This window comes from Macaca mulatta, chromosome 4 (assembly GCF_049350105.2).
Source record: "Macaca mulatta isolate MMU2019108-1 chromosome 4, T2T-MMU8v2.0, whole genome shotgun sequence".
NCBI classification, from domain to species: Eukaryota; Metazoa; Chordata; class Mammalia; order Primates; family Cercopithecidae; genus Macaca; species Macaca mulatta.
In genome coordinates this window covers 148628864-148647088 of record NC_133409.1, presented here as the reverse complement: position 1 = coordinate 148647088, position 18225 = coordinate 148628864, and the positions used below count along the sequence as shown (strand labels likewise).

At 50.6% G+C, this 18225-nt stretch overlaps 1 protein-coding gene across 1 annotated transcript in view; it reads left to right on the top strand.

Moving 5' to 3' along the window:
• ITPR3 (inositol 1,4,5-trisphosphate receptor type 3) overlaps positions 1-18225 on the top strand; it is a 77180-nt gene that overhangs the window by 14532 nt on the left and 44423 nt on the right. The window contains exon 3 of the mRNA XM_078000103.1: positions 5133-5203. Within this exon, the coding sequence (XP_077856229.1) occupies positions 5133-5203 (71 nt within the window). The remainder of the gene's footprint in view (positions 1-5132; positions 5204-18225) is intronic.

The window sequence follows — 18225 nt, the reverse complement described above, 5'->3', positions numbered from 1 at the left end:
AAAAGCCAGTGCCCAGTCCCCTCAGGGCTTTGAGGAGCCTGGAGGGGGCTCCAGGGCTGGAGCAGAGGGTGAGGGGAAGGGGGATGGGGAGGAGATGCAATCAGAGAGGTGAGGGGGTGAACCATGTGGGTCTTTCAGGCCATGTAAGTTCTTTGGTTTTATTCTGAGATGGTTGCTTCTGGAGGGTTCTGAGTGGAGTGCTGGCCTGATTTGACTTACCTTTTAAAGAGATCCCCTGGCTGGGTGCGGTGGCTCATGCCTGAAATCCCAGCACTTTGGGAGGCCGATGCAGGCGGATCATTTGAGGTCAGGAGTTCGAGACCAGCCTGGCCAAGATGGTGAAACCCCGTCTCTATGAAAAAAAAAAATTTGCTGGGCATGGTGGCAGGCGCCTGTAATCCCAGCTACTTGGGAAGCTGAGGCAGGAGAACTGCTTGAACCTTGGAGGCGGAGGTTGCAGTGAGCCAAGATCACGCTACTGCACTCCAGCCTGGGTGACAGAGTAAGACTCCGTCTCAAAAAAATAAAAAATTAAAGAGATCCCCCTGCTTCTGTGTGGGAAATACGCTGAAGGGAGTGAAGGGGGAACCCAGGAGACCAATGAGGAGGTAGTTACTGAAATCCAGGTGAGAGCTGGTGGGAGCCACATTTCAACAATGTGGTGTTGAAAGTGACAAGTAGAGGTCCAATTCTGTACCTGACTGTGTATTTTGAAGATGCAGCCCACAGGATTTCCTGACAGGTTAGGTGTGAGGTGTGAGTGGAAGGGAGGAGCCAAGGAAAGGTCCAAGGGTTTTTTTTTTTTTTTTTTTTTGAGACGGAGTCTCGCTCTGTCGCCCAGGCTGGAGTGCAGTGGCCGGATCTCAGCTCACTGCAAGCTCCGCCTCCCCGGGTTCACGCCATTCTCCGGCCTCAGCCTCCCGAGTAGCTGGGACTACAGGCGCTGCCACCTCGCCCGGCTATTTTTTGTATTTCTTAGTAGAGACGGGGTTTCACCGTGTTAGCCAGGATGGTCTCGATCTCCTGACCTCGTGATCCGCCCATCTCGGCCTCCCAAAGTGCTGGGATTACAGGCTTGAGCCACCGCGCCCGGCCGAGGTCCAAGGTTTTTGGACCAAGCAGGTGGAAGGATGGAGTTGCCATCAACTGAGATGGGGAGGACCTCTGGAGGAGCATGTTCCAGTGGGAGGCCAGGAGCTCAGCTTGCATAGGCTGCGTTTGCGATGCCTGTGGATATCCGAGTAGAGATGTGGACTAGGCAGTTAGATCTCCGAGGCTGGAGTTCGTGGGAGGTGAATGCGGGAGTTCTCAGTGAATGTATTGGAGGTGCTCTTAAGTTCATGAGTGTGGTCAGGATGCCCAACGATGCGAGTGCAGATGGAGAAGGGAAGAGGGCCAGGGACTAAGCAGGTGCTGGAGGTGGGGAGAGGAAAGGACACAGACTCTGGGGATACCACCTGGATGTCCTCCAGTTCAATTCAATTCTGACACTATCTACCTGGAGTGAGTGTCAGATTCCACAGGTGGAAAGCTCAGTCCCCCAAGACTAATGTCATCTCAGGCACCAGTCGCAAGTCTGGGCCTCTGGTGCTTCTGACCAAACAGCCGTAAATCAGGGGTTCCCACAACCTCCTCTTTATGTTTAATAATTTGCTAGAATGGCTCACAGAACTCAGAAAGACAACCAGATGGAAGAGATTAATATGGAGCAGGACATACAGAGCTTCCAGGCTCTCTCCAGGGGTGACTCCCTCCCAGTACCCCCATGTGTTCACCAGCCCAGCTCTCTGAACCTGGTTTTTTGTTTGTTTGTTTGTTTGTTTTAACGGAGTTTTGCTCTGTTGCCCAGGCTGGAGTGCAGTGGCTCCATCTCAGCTCACTGCAACCTCTGCCTCCCGGGTTCAAGCAATTCTCCTGCATCAGCCTCCTGAGTAGCTGGGGTTAGAGGCGTGTGCCACCATACCCAGCTAATTTTTTTTTTTTTTTTTTTTAGACGGAGTTTTACTCTGTTGCCCAGGCTGGAGTGCATTGGCTTGATCTCGGCTCGCTGCAACCTCTGCCTCCCGGGTTCAAGTGATTCTCTTGCCTCAGCCTCCCGAGTAGCTGGGGTTACAGGCGTGTACCACCACACCCAGCTAATTTTTATTTATTTATTTTTAGTAGAGACGGGGTTTCGCCATGTTGGCCAGGTTGGACTCGAACTCCTAACCTCAGGTGACTAACCTGCCTGGACCTCCCAAAGTGCTAGGATTACAGGTGTGAGCCACTGGTGCCTGGCCCCTTTTGGGTTTTTACAGAGGCTGCCTTACATAGGCATGTTTTTTGTTTTGTTTTGTTTTGTTTTTGTTGAGACAGAGTCTTGCTCTTTCGCCCAAGCTGAAGTGCAGGCGTGTTTTCGGGTCACTGCAACCTCTGCCTCCCGGGTTCAAGTGATTCTCCTGCCTCAGCCTCCTGTGTAGCTAGGATTACAGGCACGTGCCACCACGCCCAGCTAATTTTTGTATTTTTAGTAGAGATGGGGTTTCACCATGTTGGTCAGGCTGGTCTTGGACTCCTGACTTCATGATCCACCCGCCTCGGCCTCCCAAAGTGCTGGGATTACAGGCATGAGCCGCTGCGCCCGGCCACATAGGCATGATTGATTAAACCATTGGCCATTGGTGGTTAACCTAACCTTCAGCGGTTCTCTCCTTCCAGGAGGAGGTGGTGATGGGGGTGGGGCTGAAAATGGGAACCCTCAAGTTACGTGGTTATTCCCCTGGGAGCCCCATCCTCAGGGGATTTCCAAAAGTCACTTCATTAACATAAAACCAGGTGTGGTTGAAAGAGGCTTGGAATGAACAAAATTTATGCCATTTCATCTTTATTGCTTCCGATCTATTTCGGGAACTGGGTGCAAAAATCTCAACGTTGTAACTCTTCTTACCCTTATCACTTAGGAAGTTACAAGGGCTTTAGGAGCTCTAGCCAGGAACCGGGATGAAGACCAAATACATATTTCTTATTATATCATAACACTGCATTGTGCGAGGTGTTAATCATTCCAAAGGAAACACATAGGGGCTCCGTTCTCAAGGAACTCACACGTAGACACAGCAAGTCAAGAAGTGGGGAGAGGCCGGGCGCGGTGGCTCAAGCCTGTAATCCCGGCACTTTGGGAGGCCGAGACGGGCGGATCACGAGGTCAGGAGATCGAGACCATCCTGGCTAACACGGTGAAACCCCGTCTCTACTAAAAAAAATACAAAAAACTAGCCGGGTGAGGTGGCGGGCACCTGTAGTCCCAGCTACTCGGGAGGCTGAGGCAGGAGAATGGCGTAAACCCAGGAGGCGGAGCTTGCAGTGAGCTGAGATCTGGCCACTGCACTCCAGCCTGGGCGACAGAGCGAGACTCCGTCTCAAAAAACAAACAAACAAACAAACAAACAAAAAACAAGAAGTGGGGAGAGACACTGCCAGGACCAGGTGCCGGAACATGAAGGAGGGAGGCCCACAGGCACTGGCCAAGGAAGGCTTTGCAGAGTAGGAGACCGGAGCTGAGGGTGGAAGGATGGAGTTTTGCTGGGTCTGTGGCTTCATGGGGCCAGGGTGCAGTAAATATTAAGGCATTGCTGGCTGCCAGGACTGCCTCTGGAGAGATGAGAGCTCCGGGGACCTTGGGTTCAACTGGAGGTTTAGTAGAGTTGGGGCAAGGAAATAGTGAGGCTAGCTAGGGAGTAAGTAGAGGTCAGATCACAAAAGACCTTGTTAGGCTGGGTGTGGTGGCTCACACCTGTAATCCTAGCACTTGGGAGGCTGTGGCGGGTGGATCATGAGGTCAGCAGTTTGAGACCAGCCTGGCCAAGAGATGGTGAAACCCTGTCTCTACTAAAAATACAAAAATTAGCCAGGCGTGGTGGTGGGTGCCTGTAATCCCAGCTACTCATTAGACTGAGGCAGGAGAATCGCTTGAACCCGGGGGTCAGAGGTTGCAGTGAGCCGAGAACACGCTACCGCACTCCAGCCTGGTCGACAGAGTGAGACTCCGTCTCGAAAAAGAAAACAGAAAAGACCTTCTTAACCAACCCAGGGAGGGGAGGTACAGAAGGAGCATGGGCTTTGAAATCAGCTCTGTGAGTTTAGGCAAGTTATTTAATGTTCAGATTTGATTTTCTTCTCAGGAAAATGGCACTAAAAACGAGCCCCTTGCTGGGAAGTTGGTGAGAATTCAGAGGTAACAGGCATGGGGGTGCTGAGACAGAGTTGGCCTTTGACACGGTTGGTGAGCAGCATCACTTTATCTTAGAGGCTGGAGTGGCATTGACAAATTTTAAATGCAGGAAGGGTGGCTGGATGGGTAGATGGGTGGATGGGTGGATGGATGGGTGCATGGGTGGGTGGATGAATAGATGGATGATAGGGGGCTGGGTAGATGGATGGGTGGAGGGATGAGTGGATGGGTGGATAGATGGATTAGTAAATGAATGCCGTCAAGAAATACGAGATTAATGCCAGCATGGCTATAAGAGGGAAATTGTCCTAGGGTGAACCAAAGAGGAGACGATGAAATGAGGCCTGACTGAGACTGGGAAGGCGTGAGACTCATCATCCTTCCTTGGAGACCTAAAGACTCATGCCGCTAGTTTGGTGTCTCCTATGCTTCTGTCATCTGTCTGTCTCTGGTCTCTCTCTGCTTCTGTTTCTCACCCTTTTTATCTTTCTGACTCTCTTTGTCTCTCTCCCTTCCACTCCTCTATGCTTTTGTTTTTCTCCTCCTCTCCTGCCCCCTTCACCCACTGCCCATTCCCATCAGGGCAGCAGTGTCTCAGGGCTGGGACAGAAGATACACTTGCAGCATGTGACAGTCCTGACTGGCGGCAGAGGACCCCCAGGACAGCTGCAGCTCCAGTCAGGGGGTTGGGGTGGGCTGGGTGTGCTTCTGTGCTCTTCCTGGGGTTCTCCCCACCCCCAAGAGACACCTTGCCTTTCAACAGTGATGCTAGGAAAGAATGACTTGATGGTGGGGAGCTTGTTAGAGATGGAGGAATTACCTTAGGGGCTCACTGGTGCCCTGGCATGCCCTGCTGTAAGGGAGGGATGCTGTGGGAGACAGGTCTCTTCTCTCCTGCTGACCGAGCTGCCTTGTCCCGCAGGCTGGTGGATGACCGCTGTGTGGTGGAGCCTGCGGCCGGGGACCTGGACAACCCTCCTAAGAAGTTCCGAGGTAAGACCTCTGCTTCCTCGGCCCCCGCCCCTCCCAGGCTGCAGGCTCCTGGACCTACGACTGAATTTATTCAACTGCATTCAGCCCCAGCGGCTGGATTAGATGTGGCGCTGACCTGCAGACCTCACTCTGCTGTCGGTGGAATCCCCCTTGGCTTGCACTGCTGCCATCTTGGCACAGACACGCCATTCCCTTCATTTTCCAGGGCCACACCCCACTTCTCAGGGCCACACCCACTTCTGGCCAGGGGCCCATTCTCTGCTTCCCCCTCAAAATCCCCACAGCTGCAGGGCTTTCTTTGTCTGTGTGACTGGGTGTTTCCTAAGGGAATGGGTGGAAAAGAGAATTGTCTTAGGCTTTAGGAGACCCTGCTGACAGCCCTTCCCTGTGCCTCAGTTCCTCATCTGTATGGTAAGAGATTTGGACCCCAGAACTCTTCTGACCCTGGCTGTGTCCTCAGCCCCCTCCTGTGTGTGAGTCTTGCCCTGTAGGAGGCTCTATAACAAAGCCCCTCGGTGGGAAGTTGGTGAGAATTCACCTCAGGCAAGTGACTTTGTTCATGGGGCCTTGTCCTGTGTGGTCAGTGGGCTCCTCGGGCCACGCAGCAGGCTGAGGACCTTTGTGGGGATTAAACAATATCCTGGCTGTCAGTATGCTGAGCCAGAGTGAAGTGCTATTGTTGTGCTTACCTGTGAGGGCGGAGACCGACCGACAGTCAGACAGACAGGTCCTGGGTGTGGTGGGCATGGTGGGAGCAGGCAGCAACACGCTGGGCCTGCTGCCACCAAGTCTGCCCACGTGGCTGCTCCTCTGGGGAGAGCTTAGCTGGGATTGTCCTCGAGGGAGATGCTGGAGGGGGAGCGGGATTTAAGACAATCTGGCGGCATCCTAGGCTGGCTGGCTGCCAGGGGCCTTGCCCATCACTTGGAACCTGCAGAGGGGCCCCCCATCTGCAATTCTGTTCCGCTTCCATCACAGGGCTCTGAATGGGGGCTTTTGGCTGGTGGATGAGCCTCACCACCATAAGGCCCCTTTGCCCTACACCATTGGCCCCTGCTGCCTCTCCACCTCATCCTCTCCCCCTTGCCCCCTCCCACTTCCCTGCAACCACACTAACCTCCCTGCCATTCCTCCTAGTCACCAGACATACTTCCGCCTCCGCATCTTTGCTGTTCCCTCTGCTCTGAACATTACTTCTCCAAATATCCACGCAGCCCAGATGCTCAGCGGCTTTAGGTCTCACATCTTCAGGGAGGCTCTCCCTGACCATTCAATACAAAATCACACCGCTGGCCCCACCTCCCTTCCTTGCTTTCTTTTTCTCTGTAGCGTGAATCTGCCGTGCTCACTGTATTTTATTTATTTGTGTTTGCCATTTTTCTGCCCCACCAGAATGTCAGTTCCACCAGGGGAGGGATTTCTGTGTTGTTTGCTGTTTTACCTGCAGTGTCTGCCACATGGTGGGTCCCCGAGCACATTTGAGGAATCAGTGCATGCGTGGGGCCCCTCCCCAGCATCCTCTTGCCCTGCCCCTCACTCAGGCCTGGCTGCTCCATGTCCTGTTGTTGTGACCCACCCAGAATTCCCCCAGTGGAGCCCAGGCTCTGTGGGTTTCATGTGCTCACTTGGAGGCACAGCTCTGACCTCTCCTATCCCAGTTCCCTGAAGGACGGATGGGTAGAGATAGGAGGCCTGGGCCTCTCCTGGAGTCAGAAATGGGAGGGCGTTGAGGCTGCAAATGGAGGGTGGATTGCCATCTAGTAGCAGGATTTAGTCTAGTTCTTGGAAGGAACTTAGCAATAGAGAGAGAGATAGAGAGAGAGAGATTGAGGTGAGGGTCCCATGGGTGGGCTTTGCCAGGACCGGAAGGCAAGGTTTGCATATATGTCGAGGTGTGTGTGGGCAGCTGTGTGGTGTGACAGGCTGGTGACAGGGAGGTGGATGTGACCGAGGAAGACTTGCCCTAGGCTTCTAGTGGACAGAGTTTGGGGCCAATTTTTGACAACAACAAGGCCACTTAGCAGAACAAATGCTCCTTTGACTTCTTGCCCTCCTCCACCCTCATCATGTCTTCCCCCTCCCTCCTGCCCCAGGCCTCCATCTCTTCTCCATTTTCCCAAAGTCTGCGAGTGGGCTCCCCTCCCCCATACCTGGGTGTGGTCCCATAGCCTTGCTGGGTGCATTCAGCAAAATGATGTGGAAGAGAAAGGTTCAGACCCCATCTCCTTCTCCCTCTTCTCTGCCCAAGCTCCTGGTTCCTTGGTGTCTTGGTGAGGTGGGTAGAGGCCCCTCTGGACTCCCTATGGCCCTGTTGGGACCTGAGTAGACCTGACAGAGCCAGGCCTCCGTACACCCTGTGGCTGGCGAGTACAAGTTGGGGCATTACAATGTGGGACGAGAGACATGGACTATAGCCTCTTCAGTTTTGACACTGGAGCCCAGAAAAGACAAAGATGGGGCTTGGCCGCAAGCCGGGAGTCCTGGCTTTCACTGTTTCCACTGGCCCGTGAGGGTGGGACCCAGCAAGGGGGTGGGGTTATGGCAGGCGTTTTAGAAGTTGGCTGGTGGTCATCAGAAATGGCCTTGTCCTGAAGACTCCCAGAAGTTCTGCCCCCCAACTTCTTGGGGTGAGCCTGGCCATTGCTGGGACTCCCAGCTCCCTGCCCAACTCCCTGCCAGCTCCCCTTTCACTTGCTGACCCTGGAGGCTGGGCTCACGAAGCCCCCACCACTCCCACCTTGGGAAGGAGCCCCTGCATGGCTCTTTGCTTGTGGCTTCAGCTCCAGCCACCTTCGAAGACACCCTAAGCCCCAACATGTTCAGGGAATTATTTCCAGAGCGACGAGGCCCTGGGAGGCCCAGGCTGCTGATGCCCTGGTATGTGTGGCACCCACGCTAGGCCAGCCTTTGAACTCTGCCTGGCTGTAAGGTTTTGGGCTGTGGCTGCAGTGAGTCCCGAGCTGCTGACTGGGCTGAGCCTGGGGCACATTCCGTCTCTTAGCCCTTTTTCCTTCTCTTCCTCCTCCTGTTGGGGCAAAGGACTGGGTAGCTCCTGTCTCCAGGTCTACCTCAGGGAAGCTCAGAACCTGCACCCCCAGCCCGAGTGCCCCCAAGACAAGTGTGTGGGGGCAGGTGTCAGGCAGGAGAGTGATGAGGTGGCCGCTCTCCATTTGCATGACTGGATGCCCCCTTCCTCAGCCTACGCCTCCTCTCTACCTGTCCATGCTCCAAGCCCGGTTTATTGTTACTGTGATTAAGATATATTTCAAGTCTATACAATAGTAAAGAGAAAAATAGGGCCAGGTGCGGTGGCTCATGCCTGTAATCCCAGCACTTGGGAGGCTGAGGCAGGCTGGTCATGAGGTCCAGAGTTCGAGACCAGCCTGGCTAACATGGTGAAACCCTGTCTCTACTAAGAACACAAAAATTAGCCAGGCATGGTGGTACGTGCCTGTAAGCCCAGCTACTTGGTAAACTGAGGCAGGAGAATTGCTTGAACCCAAGAAGCAGATGTTGCAGTGAGCTGAGACTACACCACTACACTCCAGCCTGGATGACAGAGCAAGACTCTGTCTCAGGGAAAAAAAAAAGAAAGAGAAAAATAACACACACCCCATGCACCCACTGCTGAGCTTTGTCAAATCCTTTTTGCTACGTTTATTTCAGATCTTTTTACTTTTTTTTTTTAAGTAGAGATGGGGGTTCCACCTTGTTGTCCAGGCTGGTCTTGAACCCCTCACCTCAGGCAATCCACCCGTCTCGGCCTTCCAAAGTGCTGGGATTACAGGCGTGAGCCACCGTAGCTGGCCCAGATCTTTTTACTTTTAAAGAATTAACACAGCTGTAGCCGAAGCCCGCTACATCTTCCTCCCTTCCCCTTCCTTTCCTGCCTTCTCCAGAGGTAAACACTTGTCAGAAATTGGTGTGCATCATTCAAGGACCTGTTTTATTTTTATTTTTTACTCATGCCTAACACAAGGCTTTGACCAGGGGTCTGTTTTAATGCTTTTGCTATTAATGCATAGGGATGTAACTGTGCACAATATAGGGTTTTTGTTTTGATTTTTTTTTTTTTTTTGAGACTGAGTCTCACTCTGTCACCCAGGCTGGAGCGCAATGGTGCGATCTTGGCTCACTGCAACCTCTTCTTCCCGAGTTCAAGTGATTCTCCCACCTCAGCCTCCCAAGTAGCTGCGATTATAGGCGCCTGCCACCATACCCAGCTAATTGTTTATTTTTACTAGAGATGGGATTTCACATGTTGGCCAGGCTGGTCTTGAACACCTGACCTCAAGTGATCCACGCACCTTGGCCTCCCAAAGTATTGGGATTACAGGTGTGAACCACTGCCACCTGGCTGAGTTTTTATATTTTTTAAACCCCATATATTAAAGGTAGTCTTCTGGACAAATCCTTTTGCACTTTTAAAATTCTATACTGGTTCCTGGCCGGGCACAGTGGCTCACACCTATAATTCCAGCACTTTGGGAGGCCAAGGCAGGTGGATCACCAGAGGTCAGGAGTTCGAGACCTGCCTGGCCAGCATCATGAAACCCCCGTCTCTACTGAAAATACAAAATTAGCTGGGTGTGGTGGTGGGCATCTGTAATCCCAGCTACTCAGGAGGCTGAGGCAGGAGAGTTGCTTGAACCCCGGAGGCGGAGGTTGCAGTGAGCCGAGATCCCGCCACTGCACTCCAGCCTGGGTGACACAGGGAGACGCTGTCTCAAAAAAACAAACAAACAAATTAAAATAAAAATAAATTCTGTACTGTTTTAAGATTTAGCTGCGTTGATACACACAGCTGTAGTTCATGTGTTTAATTGCAATATTGCATTCCATTGGGTGATAAACGGAATCCCTTCATTGCTCCTGTTGATGGACTTTCAACTCATTTCCAGCTTTTGGCAATTGCCTGCGATACTGAAGTGAACCTCCTTAGGCTCGTGTGCTTGGGTTCCTCTGGTATGTTCTGAGTGGGGGGATTACTAGGTGAGAGATGCACCTCCATGGCATGAAAAGTGACCCTGTAGGCCGGGCGCGGTGGCTCAAGCCTGTAATCCCAGCACTTTGGGAGGCCGAGACGGGCGGATCACGAGGTCGGGAGATTGAGACCATCCTGGCTAACACGGTGAAACCCCGTCTCTACTAAAAAAATACAAAAAACTAGCCGGGCGAGGTGGTGGGCGCCTGTAGTCCCAGCTACTCAGGAGGCTGAGGCAGGAGAATGGCGTGAACCCGGGAGGCGGAGCTTGCAGTGAGCTGAGATCCGGCCACTGCACTCCAGCCTGGGCGACAGAGCGAGACTCCGTCTCAAAAAAAAAAAAAAAAAAAAAAGAAAAGTGACCCTGTGGCAACTGTGCAGGTGGCTCCCTTTGCTCTGCCCACTTCCTTGCCACACTTGTTCTTGTCCCACTTAAATTTCTTCCAGCCTGCTGGGTGTGAAATGGCATCTTACTGTGGTTTTAATTTGCATTTCTCTGACTACTAGTGAGGCTGAGCATCTTTTCATAAGTTTTTTTGGTCACTGAAAATGTACTTTTTTGTTTGTTTGTTTTGTTTTTTGAGATGGAGTCTCACCCTGTCACCCAGGCTGGAGTACAATGGCACGAACTTGGCTCACTGCAACCTCCACCTCCTGGATTCAAGCGATTCTCTAGCCTCAGCCTCCTGAGTAGCTGGGACTACAGATATGTGCCACCACACCCAGCTAATTTTTGTATTTTTAGTAGAGACAGGGTTTCACTATATTGGTCAGGCTGGTCTCGAACTCCTGACCTCGTGATCCACCCACCTCAGCCTCCCAAAGTGTTGGGATTACAGGTGTGAGCCACCACACCCGGCCAAAAATGTACTCATTCCTTTTTTTCCTTTTTATAAAAGTAAGACAAATACATGGTCTAGGATCCCCCACTCTACCCTGGTCCCCCACTCTACCCTCCTCACTCAACCTTCTTTCCCTTTCTCCAGGGACAACCATATAAGAAAATCTAACTAGGTAATTTATTCATTCAGTTAAAACATCAAAACATCATACAAACACACACTGAGAGTCTGCTCCCACCCTTTTCCCGCTCCCCACCCCCTCCACCACTGCCCCTTTAGGTCATCACTGTCTTTAATTTCTTATGTCTCTTCCAGTGTTCCTTTCTGCAAATACAAACATATAGCCAGATTTTCCCTTTTCTTACAGGAAGATAGCATTCTATATACACTATTCTGTTCTTTGCTGGTTTTGCTTTATAAATCTTGCTGTAGACAGACCCTTCTGGAGATCTTTCTCTCTTAATATATAGAAGCTCAAACTTCCTCTTTTTCTCTTTAATTAATTATATTCACTTTAGCCAGGCTTGGTGGCTCATGCCTGTAATCCCAGCAGTTTGAGACACCCAGGTAGGTGTATCGCTTGAGCCCAGGAGTTTGAGACCAGCCTGGGCAACATGGCGAAACCCCGTCTCTACAAAAATACAAAAATTAGCTGGGTGTGGTGGCACACTCCTGTAGTCTCAGCTACACAGGAGGCTAAGGTGGGAGGATCGCATGAGGCCAGGAGGTCAAGTCTGCATGAGCCGTGATTGCACCACTGTTTTCCAATTTGAGTGACATAGTGAGATCCTGTCTCAAAAAAAAAATACTCATTTTAGTTGCATATCCTGGACAACTATGAGAAAATAGTCTCCTACAAATTACATAGTAATTTGTCTTAAACATTAAGAAAAGTTATTTATTTATTTATTTATTTATTTATTAAGACAGGGTCTTGCTTTGTTGCCCAGGTCAGAGTGCAGTGACACCATGGCTCACTGCAACCCTGATCTCCTGGACTCAAGCAATCCAGCCTCACCTTCCAGAGCATCTGGGACTACAGGTGCGTGCCACCATGCCTGGCTAATTTATTTATTTTTTGTAGAGACAGAGAATTTCTTTTTTTTTTTTTTTTTTTTTTTTTGAGACGGAGTCTCGCTCTGTCTCCCAGGCTGGAGTGCAGTGGCGCGATCTCGGCTCACTGCAAGCTCCGCCTCCCGGGTTCACGCCATTCTCCTGCCTCAGCCTCCCGAGTAGCTGGGACTACAGGCGCCCACAACCGCGCCCGGCTAATTTTTTGTATTTTTAGTAGAGACGGGGTTTCACCGTGGTCTCGATCTCCTGACCTTGTGATCCGCCCGCCTCGGCCTCCCAAAGTGCTGGGATTACAGGCGTGAGCCACCGCGCCCGGCCAAGACAGAGAGTTTCACTGTGTTAACTAGGCTGGAAAATAAGCAAACTCCTGGACTCAAGCAATCTGCCCACCTCAGCCTCCCAAAGTATTGGGATTATAGGCGTGAGCCACTGTGCCTGACAAAAGTCACTTATTTTTAATTGTGGTAAGATTCACATAACAAGGAGTTTACCATCTTAACCATCGTTAAGCGTACAGTTCAACAGCATTCCGTACATTTTCATTGCTATGCAACCATTACCACCATCCATCCACAGAACTTTTTTCATCTTGCAAAACTGAAACTCGATACCCATTAAACAGTAACTCTCCATTTCCTCCTCCCCGCAACCCCTGCAACTACCATTCTACTTTCTGTTTCTATGAATTTGATTACTCTTGGTACCTCATATAAGTGGAACCATATGGTATTTGCCCTTTTGTGACTGGATTATTTCACTTAGCATAATGTCCTCAGGGTTCATCCATGTTGCAGTATCTGTCAGAATTTCTCTTTTTCTGTGGCTACGTAGCATTCCACACATAGAGTTATGTGGCTCTATTGTAATTTGTTTCAGCAGTCCCCCTGAGGGACTCTTGGGCTGTTTCAAGTCTTTTATTATTCCTGTTGGTGCTTCAGCAAAGACCCTCTTCTGTGGTCATTTTATGTAAGCGGAGGTGCACTCTGAAAATGCAGGCCCAGCAGTGAGGTTGCTGAGGCAGAGTGTGGGAGCTCTGTGATTGCCACTTGCTCTTGCTCCCCACTGCCGTTGTACCATTTTGCACCCTCACCAGCAATGTAATAAGAGAGAGCAACTCCTTTTAACTCTTTTCATGGTTTCTTCTGCTAGCTACTCCCATGTCTCCAAATGTTATAATTAATCTGCTATTTCTTTTTTCTTTTCTTTTCTTTTTTTTTTTTTTTTTTTTTGAGACAGGGTCTTGCTCTGTCATCCAGGCTAGAGTACAGTGGCACAATCATGGCTTGCTGCAGCCTTGACCTCCCAGGCTCAAGCCATCCTCCCACCTCAGCCTCCTGAGCAGCTGGGATTACAGGTGTGTGCCGCCACACCTGGCTAATTTTTAAATTTTTTGTAGAGACAAGGTCTCACTGTGTTGCCCAGGCTGGTCTCAAATTCTCAGGCTCAAGCTGTCCTCTTGCCTTGGTCTCCCAGAGTGTTAGGATTACAGGCATGAGCCACAGTGCCCAGCCACTACTGCTTGATTTACCAATTTTAGAGTATCTGTTGGTGCCTTTCTAAGATAGATGAGAATTTAGCTCTCATGGCCTGCTCTTCCACTGCCCCCCTCATCCTCCCAACAGCATCCTATGGCCTGTAGGTTATCTAGGGTCACCTTTATAAACCTGAGAGTCTCAGGTACCCCCCTTTTTTTTTCCCTCATTCTGTCAATTCCTCCAAGCACTCTGTCCATGTCTCCCTCCCACTACTGCCATGTGTATCTTTTTTTCTTTTCTGAGACGGGGTCTGGAGTGCAGTGGCACAATCATGGCTCACTGCAGCCTGGACCTCCAGGGCTCAAGTGATCCTCCTGCCTCAAGCCTCCCAAGTAGTTGGGATCACAGGTACGTGTCAGCAGATCAGCTAGTTTTAAAAACTTTTTGTAGAAATGGGGGGTCTCACCAAGTTGCCCAGGCTGGTCTTGGACTCCTAGGCTCAAGTGATCCTCTTGTCTTGGCCTTCCAAAATACTGCGATTACAGGTGTGAGCCACCACGCCCAGGCTGCCACATCTATTTTTTTTTTTCCAAGATGGAGTCTCTGTCGCCCATGCTGGAGTGCAGTGGCGCAATCTTGGCTCACTGCAATCCCCGCCTCCCAGGTTCAAGCAGTTCTCTGCCTCAGCCTCCTGAGTAGCTGGGATTATTGGCTTGCGCCATCATGCCCGGCTAATGTTTTTTGTATTTTTAGTAGAGACGGGGTTTCATCATCTTGGCCAGGCTGGTCTTGAGCTCCTGACCTCATGATCCACCTGCCTCAGCCTCCCAAAGTGCTGGGATTACAGGTGTGAGCCACTGCGCCCGGCCTATGCCACATGTATTTTTATTTTTATTTTTATTTTGTTTTGAGATGGAGTTTAGCTCTTGTTGCCTAGGCTGGAGTGCAGTGGTGTGATCTTGGCTCACTGCAACCTCTGCCTCCCGGGTTCAAGCGATTCTCCAGCCTCCCAAGTAGCTGGGCTTACAGGCGCCTGCTACCACGGCCGGCTAATTTTGTATTTTTGGTAGAGACAGGGTTTCTCCATGTTGGTCAGGCTGGTCTCAAACTCCTGACCTCAGGTGACCTGCCTGCCTCTGCCTCCCAAAGTGCTGGGATTATAGGTGTGAGCCACCACGCCTGGCCTATTTTTATTTTTAAGTCATCAAGACTGAATAACCCTTCCATTCTCTTCCGTAACCACAATGACATCTTGGGTGTTTTGTTTTATAGGTTGAGTCTAAACATTGAAGACAATTGGAAGCAGATACAGGCATTATTTCATGCAGAGCTTGTACATTACCGTGACTGTATAACTTGCTTTGCTCTCTGTTCTTGACTTGGATCCTCTACTCTGGTGCTTGGTTGAGCAACAGAACCATCTAGGGTAGAAAAGGGGTAGGGGAGAGGTGCCATTAAAAATGCATATTCCGGGCCGGGCGCGGTGGCTCAAGCCTGTAATCTCAGCACTTTGGGAGGCCGAGACGGGTGGATCACAAGGTCAGGAGATTGAGACCATCCTGGCTAACACGGTGAAACCCCGTCTCTACTAAAAAATACAAAAAACTAGCCGGGCGAGCTGGCGGGCGCCTGTGGTCCCAGCTACTCGGGAGGCTGAGGCAGGAGAATGGCGTGAACCCGGGAGGCGGAGCTTGCAGTGAGCTGAGATCAGGCCACTGCACTCCAGCCTGGGCAACAGAGCGAGACTCCGTCTCAAAAAAAAAAAAAAAAAAAAAAGCATATTCCTAGACCTCACACCAGACCTGCCAAGATCTGTGGAGGGCCTGGGAGTTTGTATATTTTAAAGCTATCCCCCTTGCCCTGGAATGATGGTATGCAGTGGCAGTGGGCATTTGGAGTGGTAGGTACCTTAGTCAGTTTTGGGTGAATGTTGACTGACCTTATTTAATAAATGAATAGCCTCTTGTCTGCAGCCTCACCAGCCCTGTGGCCCTTCATCCACAGGTACATACCCCGGGACACAACAGTCCTTACAAGGAAACCTCCCTGGACCCTCCACCTTTTCTCATGGACTTTGCAACTGCAACTCCTTTGTGGGCCCAGTCTCTTGGCTACCTGTCCACTCTCCTCCTCTCTGCCCTTCAGCCCTGTGGTTTAGTGACAAGGACGGCTCAGGCCCCTTCTGGGGTTCTGACAGGCCTGCCTTTGGGCAAGGAGCACAGTGCAGTAGAAGCATGGGATGTGTATGGCGACGGCCCCGAGTCTACCCACTTGTTTATTCATTCACTTGGCATCTTCTGGCACATGCATGTGAGGGCAAGGCTCCGAGGGAGGATCAGTGTGAGAGAAAAAGTTGAATCTCACAGGTTCCAGGTATTAAGTTTCCAAGAAAGATACGGAGGAGTCAGGAGCCGGGAGGGCTCTTTCCTGACTTCATTGCTCTCCTGGGGATGCTTCGGGGCAGTGTTTGTCGTGCAGACACAGGCTCTGACCCGCTAGTGGGCTGTGAAGTCACTTGAATGGGTTCAGCCATCATTGACAGAAATGGATAGGATAGAATTGAAATGCATCCACCCTATAAGGGCTGTTGGGGTTTCATTAATTCTTTCTTCAACTCTGGCTATTCTCTGGTTAAATATGTCCGGTGAGTTTTAAATTTTGGTTATTGAAGCTTTTTTTATTTCTAGAAGTTCTACTTGGTTCTTTTTTCTTCTGCCGTGTCATTTTTTTTTTTTTTAATCGTTTTCTGTTCTCTGCAGGGATCTTGAAGCTTTTTTTTTATTGATTGAAGCAGAGAAGACATATCTGTTTTACAGGTGCTGTCTGCGTCTGAAGTCTCTGCGCGTGTCTGTTTTTAGCGTCTATTTTGTGGGCTTGTTCTCCCCGTGGTGTCTGGTTCCCAAGGATTCCTGCTTTTCTTTGAGCATATACTGGTTATTGCATTTGAAAAGTCTGGTTTGAGTCTAGGATGAAGGTACCTTCCTCCAGGAAGGCCCTGCTGTTCCTTCTGCCAGACTCCTGGGGGTCTCACCAGTTCAAGCCCTCTTGAAGCCCAGCTCAAGTTTGGGGTTTCTTGAACCATCTGGGGGATTCCAACTGGTATCTTTAGCTCCTGGTAGGAGCTGTTCTACTGTTCTACTGTTCTACTGTTCTACTGTGAGTTCAGCCCTTGTCTGAGGGTCCCGATCTCCTGTTGACCCTTCACCTTCTGTGGGCCTGGGCATGGACCTCTGATACGAAGAAGCTGTCAAAATAAAAGTCCATGCTGTTGGGAATCAGGAAGTCGCCTCAAGGCAAAAGTAGCTGGGTGTTTCTATATCTCTTTTGTTTTCCTTTCTGTCTTCTCTTTTGGTTGGGTAATTCTTCACCATCTTGTTGATTCTTTAAGTCTTAGCATAACACACATTAAAAAAATTCCGTTGTTTTAGTTGCTTTCTATCACCATAGATGGTCACCATGGTTCTCAGCCCTGTCGGACCTGGAGCCTGGTACCAAGACCAGGGGCAGGGAGTCCCCATGCTGTTTTAAGCAGTGATGATCTAAGTTTTATTTCTTGGGTGAGTCGAGGTCGGAAAAGCTTGAGACCCCTGCTCTAGGGGCTGTACCTGTCCCTTTCCGCCTTTTCTCCTGTCTGGACCAGGGGCCGAAGGGGCTGGTGGGCCATGTGGAGACCAAGTGGCTGACAATCCCCGGGAACTGTGGGCTCAGACACAGGGCCCTGCACCTCTTAGCCCCTCTGGTCTCAGCTCAGCACCTCCCTTGCCTGGCCCCTGTTTCCTGCATGAGCACCCTGCCCCTGCCAGGAGGGACCTGTGTCCTGTTCCCAGATGCACCATATCCTCTCCCATCTCCTGCCCTTTCCTCCAGTTGTGTGCCTCATAACCTCTTCCTCCCTCCAAGGTTAAATCAAACCCTACCTCTTTATACAGGAAGAAGTCATTTCTGGGTTGATGTATGCATCCGGCAGATGCTTGCTGAGGCCCAGGTTAGGGGCTGGGGAAACAGTGATGAGCTGTACCAATCCCTGCTAGCCTGCCCACCCCTGAGTCTGGTGAGGGTAGCAAAAAACATACAGTGGAATTCATAAATAATACAATCTATCCATATCCATATTTTAATTTTTTATTTTTGGGGATGGAGTCTTGCTCTGTCGCCCAGGCTGGAGTGCAGTGGCATGATCAGGGCTCACTGCAGCCTTGACTTCCCAGGCTCAAGTGATTCTCCTGTCTCAGTCCCCCAAGTAGCTGGGACTGCAGGCAGGTACCACCATGCCCAGCTAATTTTTTTGAATTTTAGTAGAGACAATGTCTCGCTATGTTGCCAATGCTGCGTCTTGAACTCTTGGCTCAAGCGATCCTCCTGCCTCAACCTCTTGAGCAGCTGGGATTACAGATGCACACCATCATGCCTGGCTAATTTTTTGTTTTTTTAAAATTATTTTTATTTTTTCCCACCACTTGCTGCCCGTTGATAATTTTTTATTAAAAAATTTTTTTTTGTACAGACAGGATTTTGCCATGTTGCCCAGGCCAGTCTTGAACTCCTGGCCTCAAGTGATCCTCCTGCCTCGGCTTCCCATAGTGCTGGAATTACAGGCATGAGCCACTGTGCCCAGCCCACTTGCCTTTAAATCATGAGTGTGGCAGC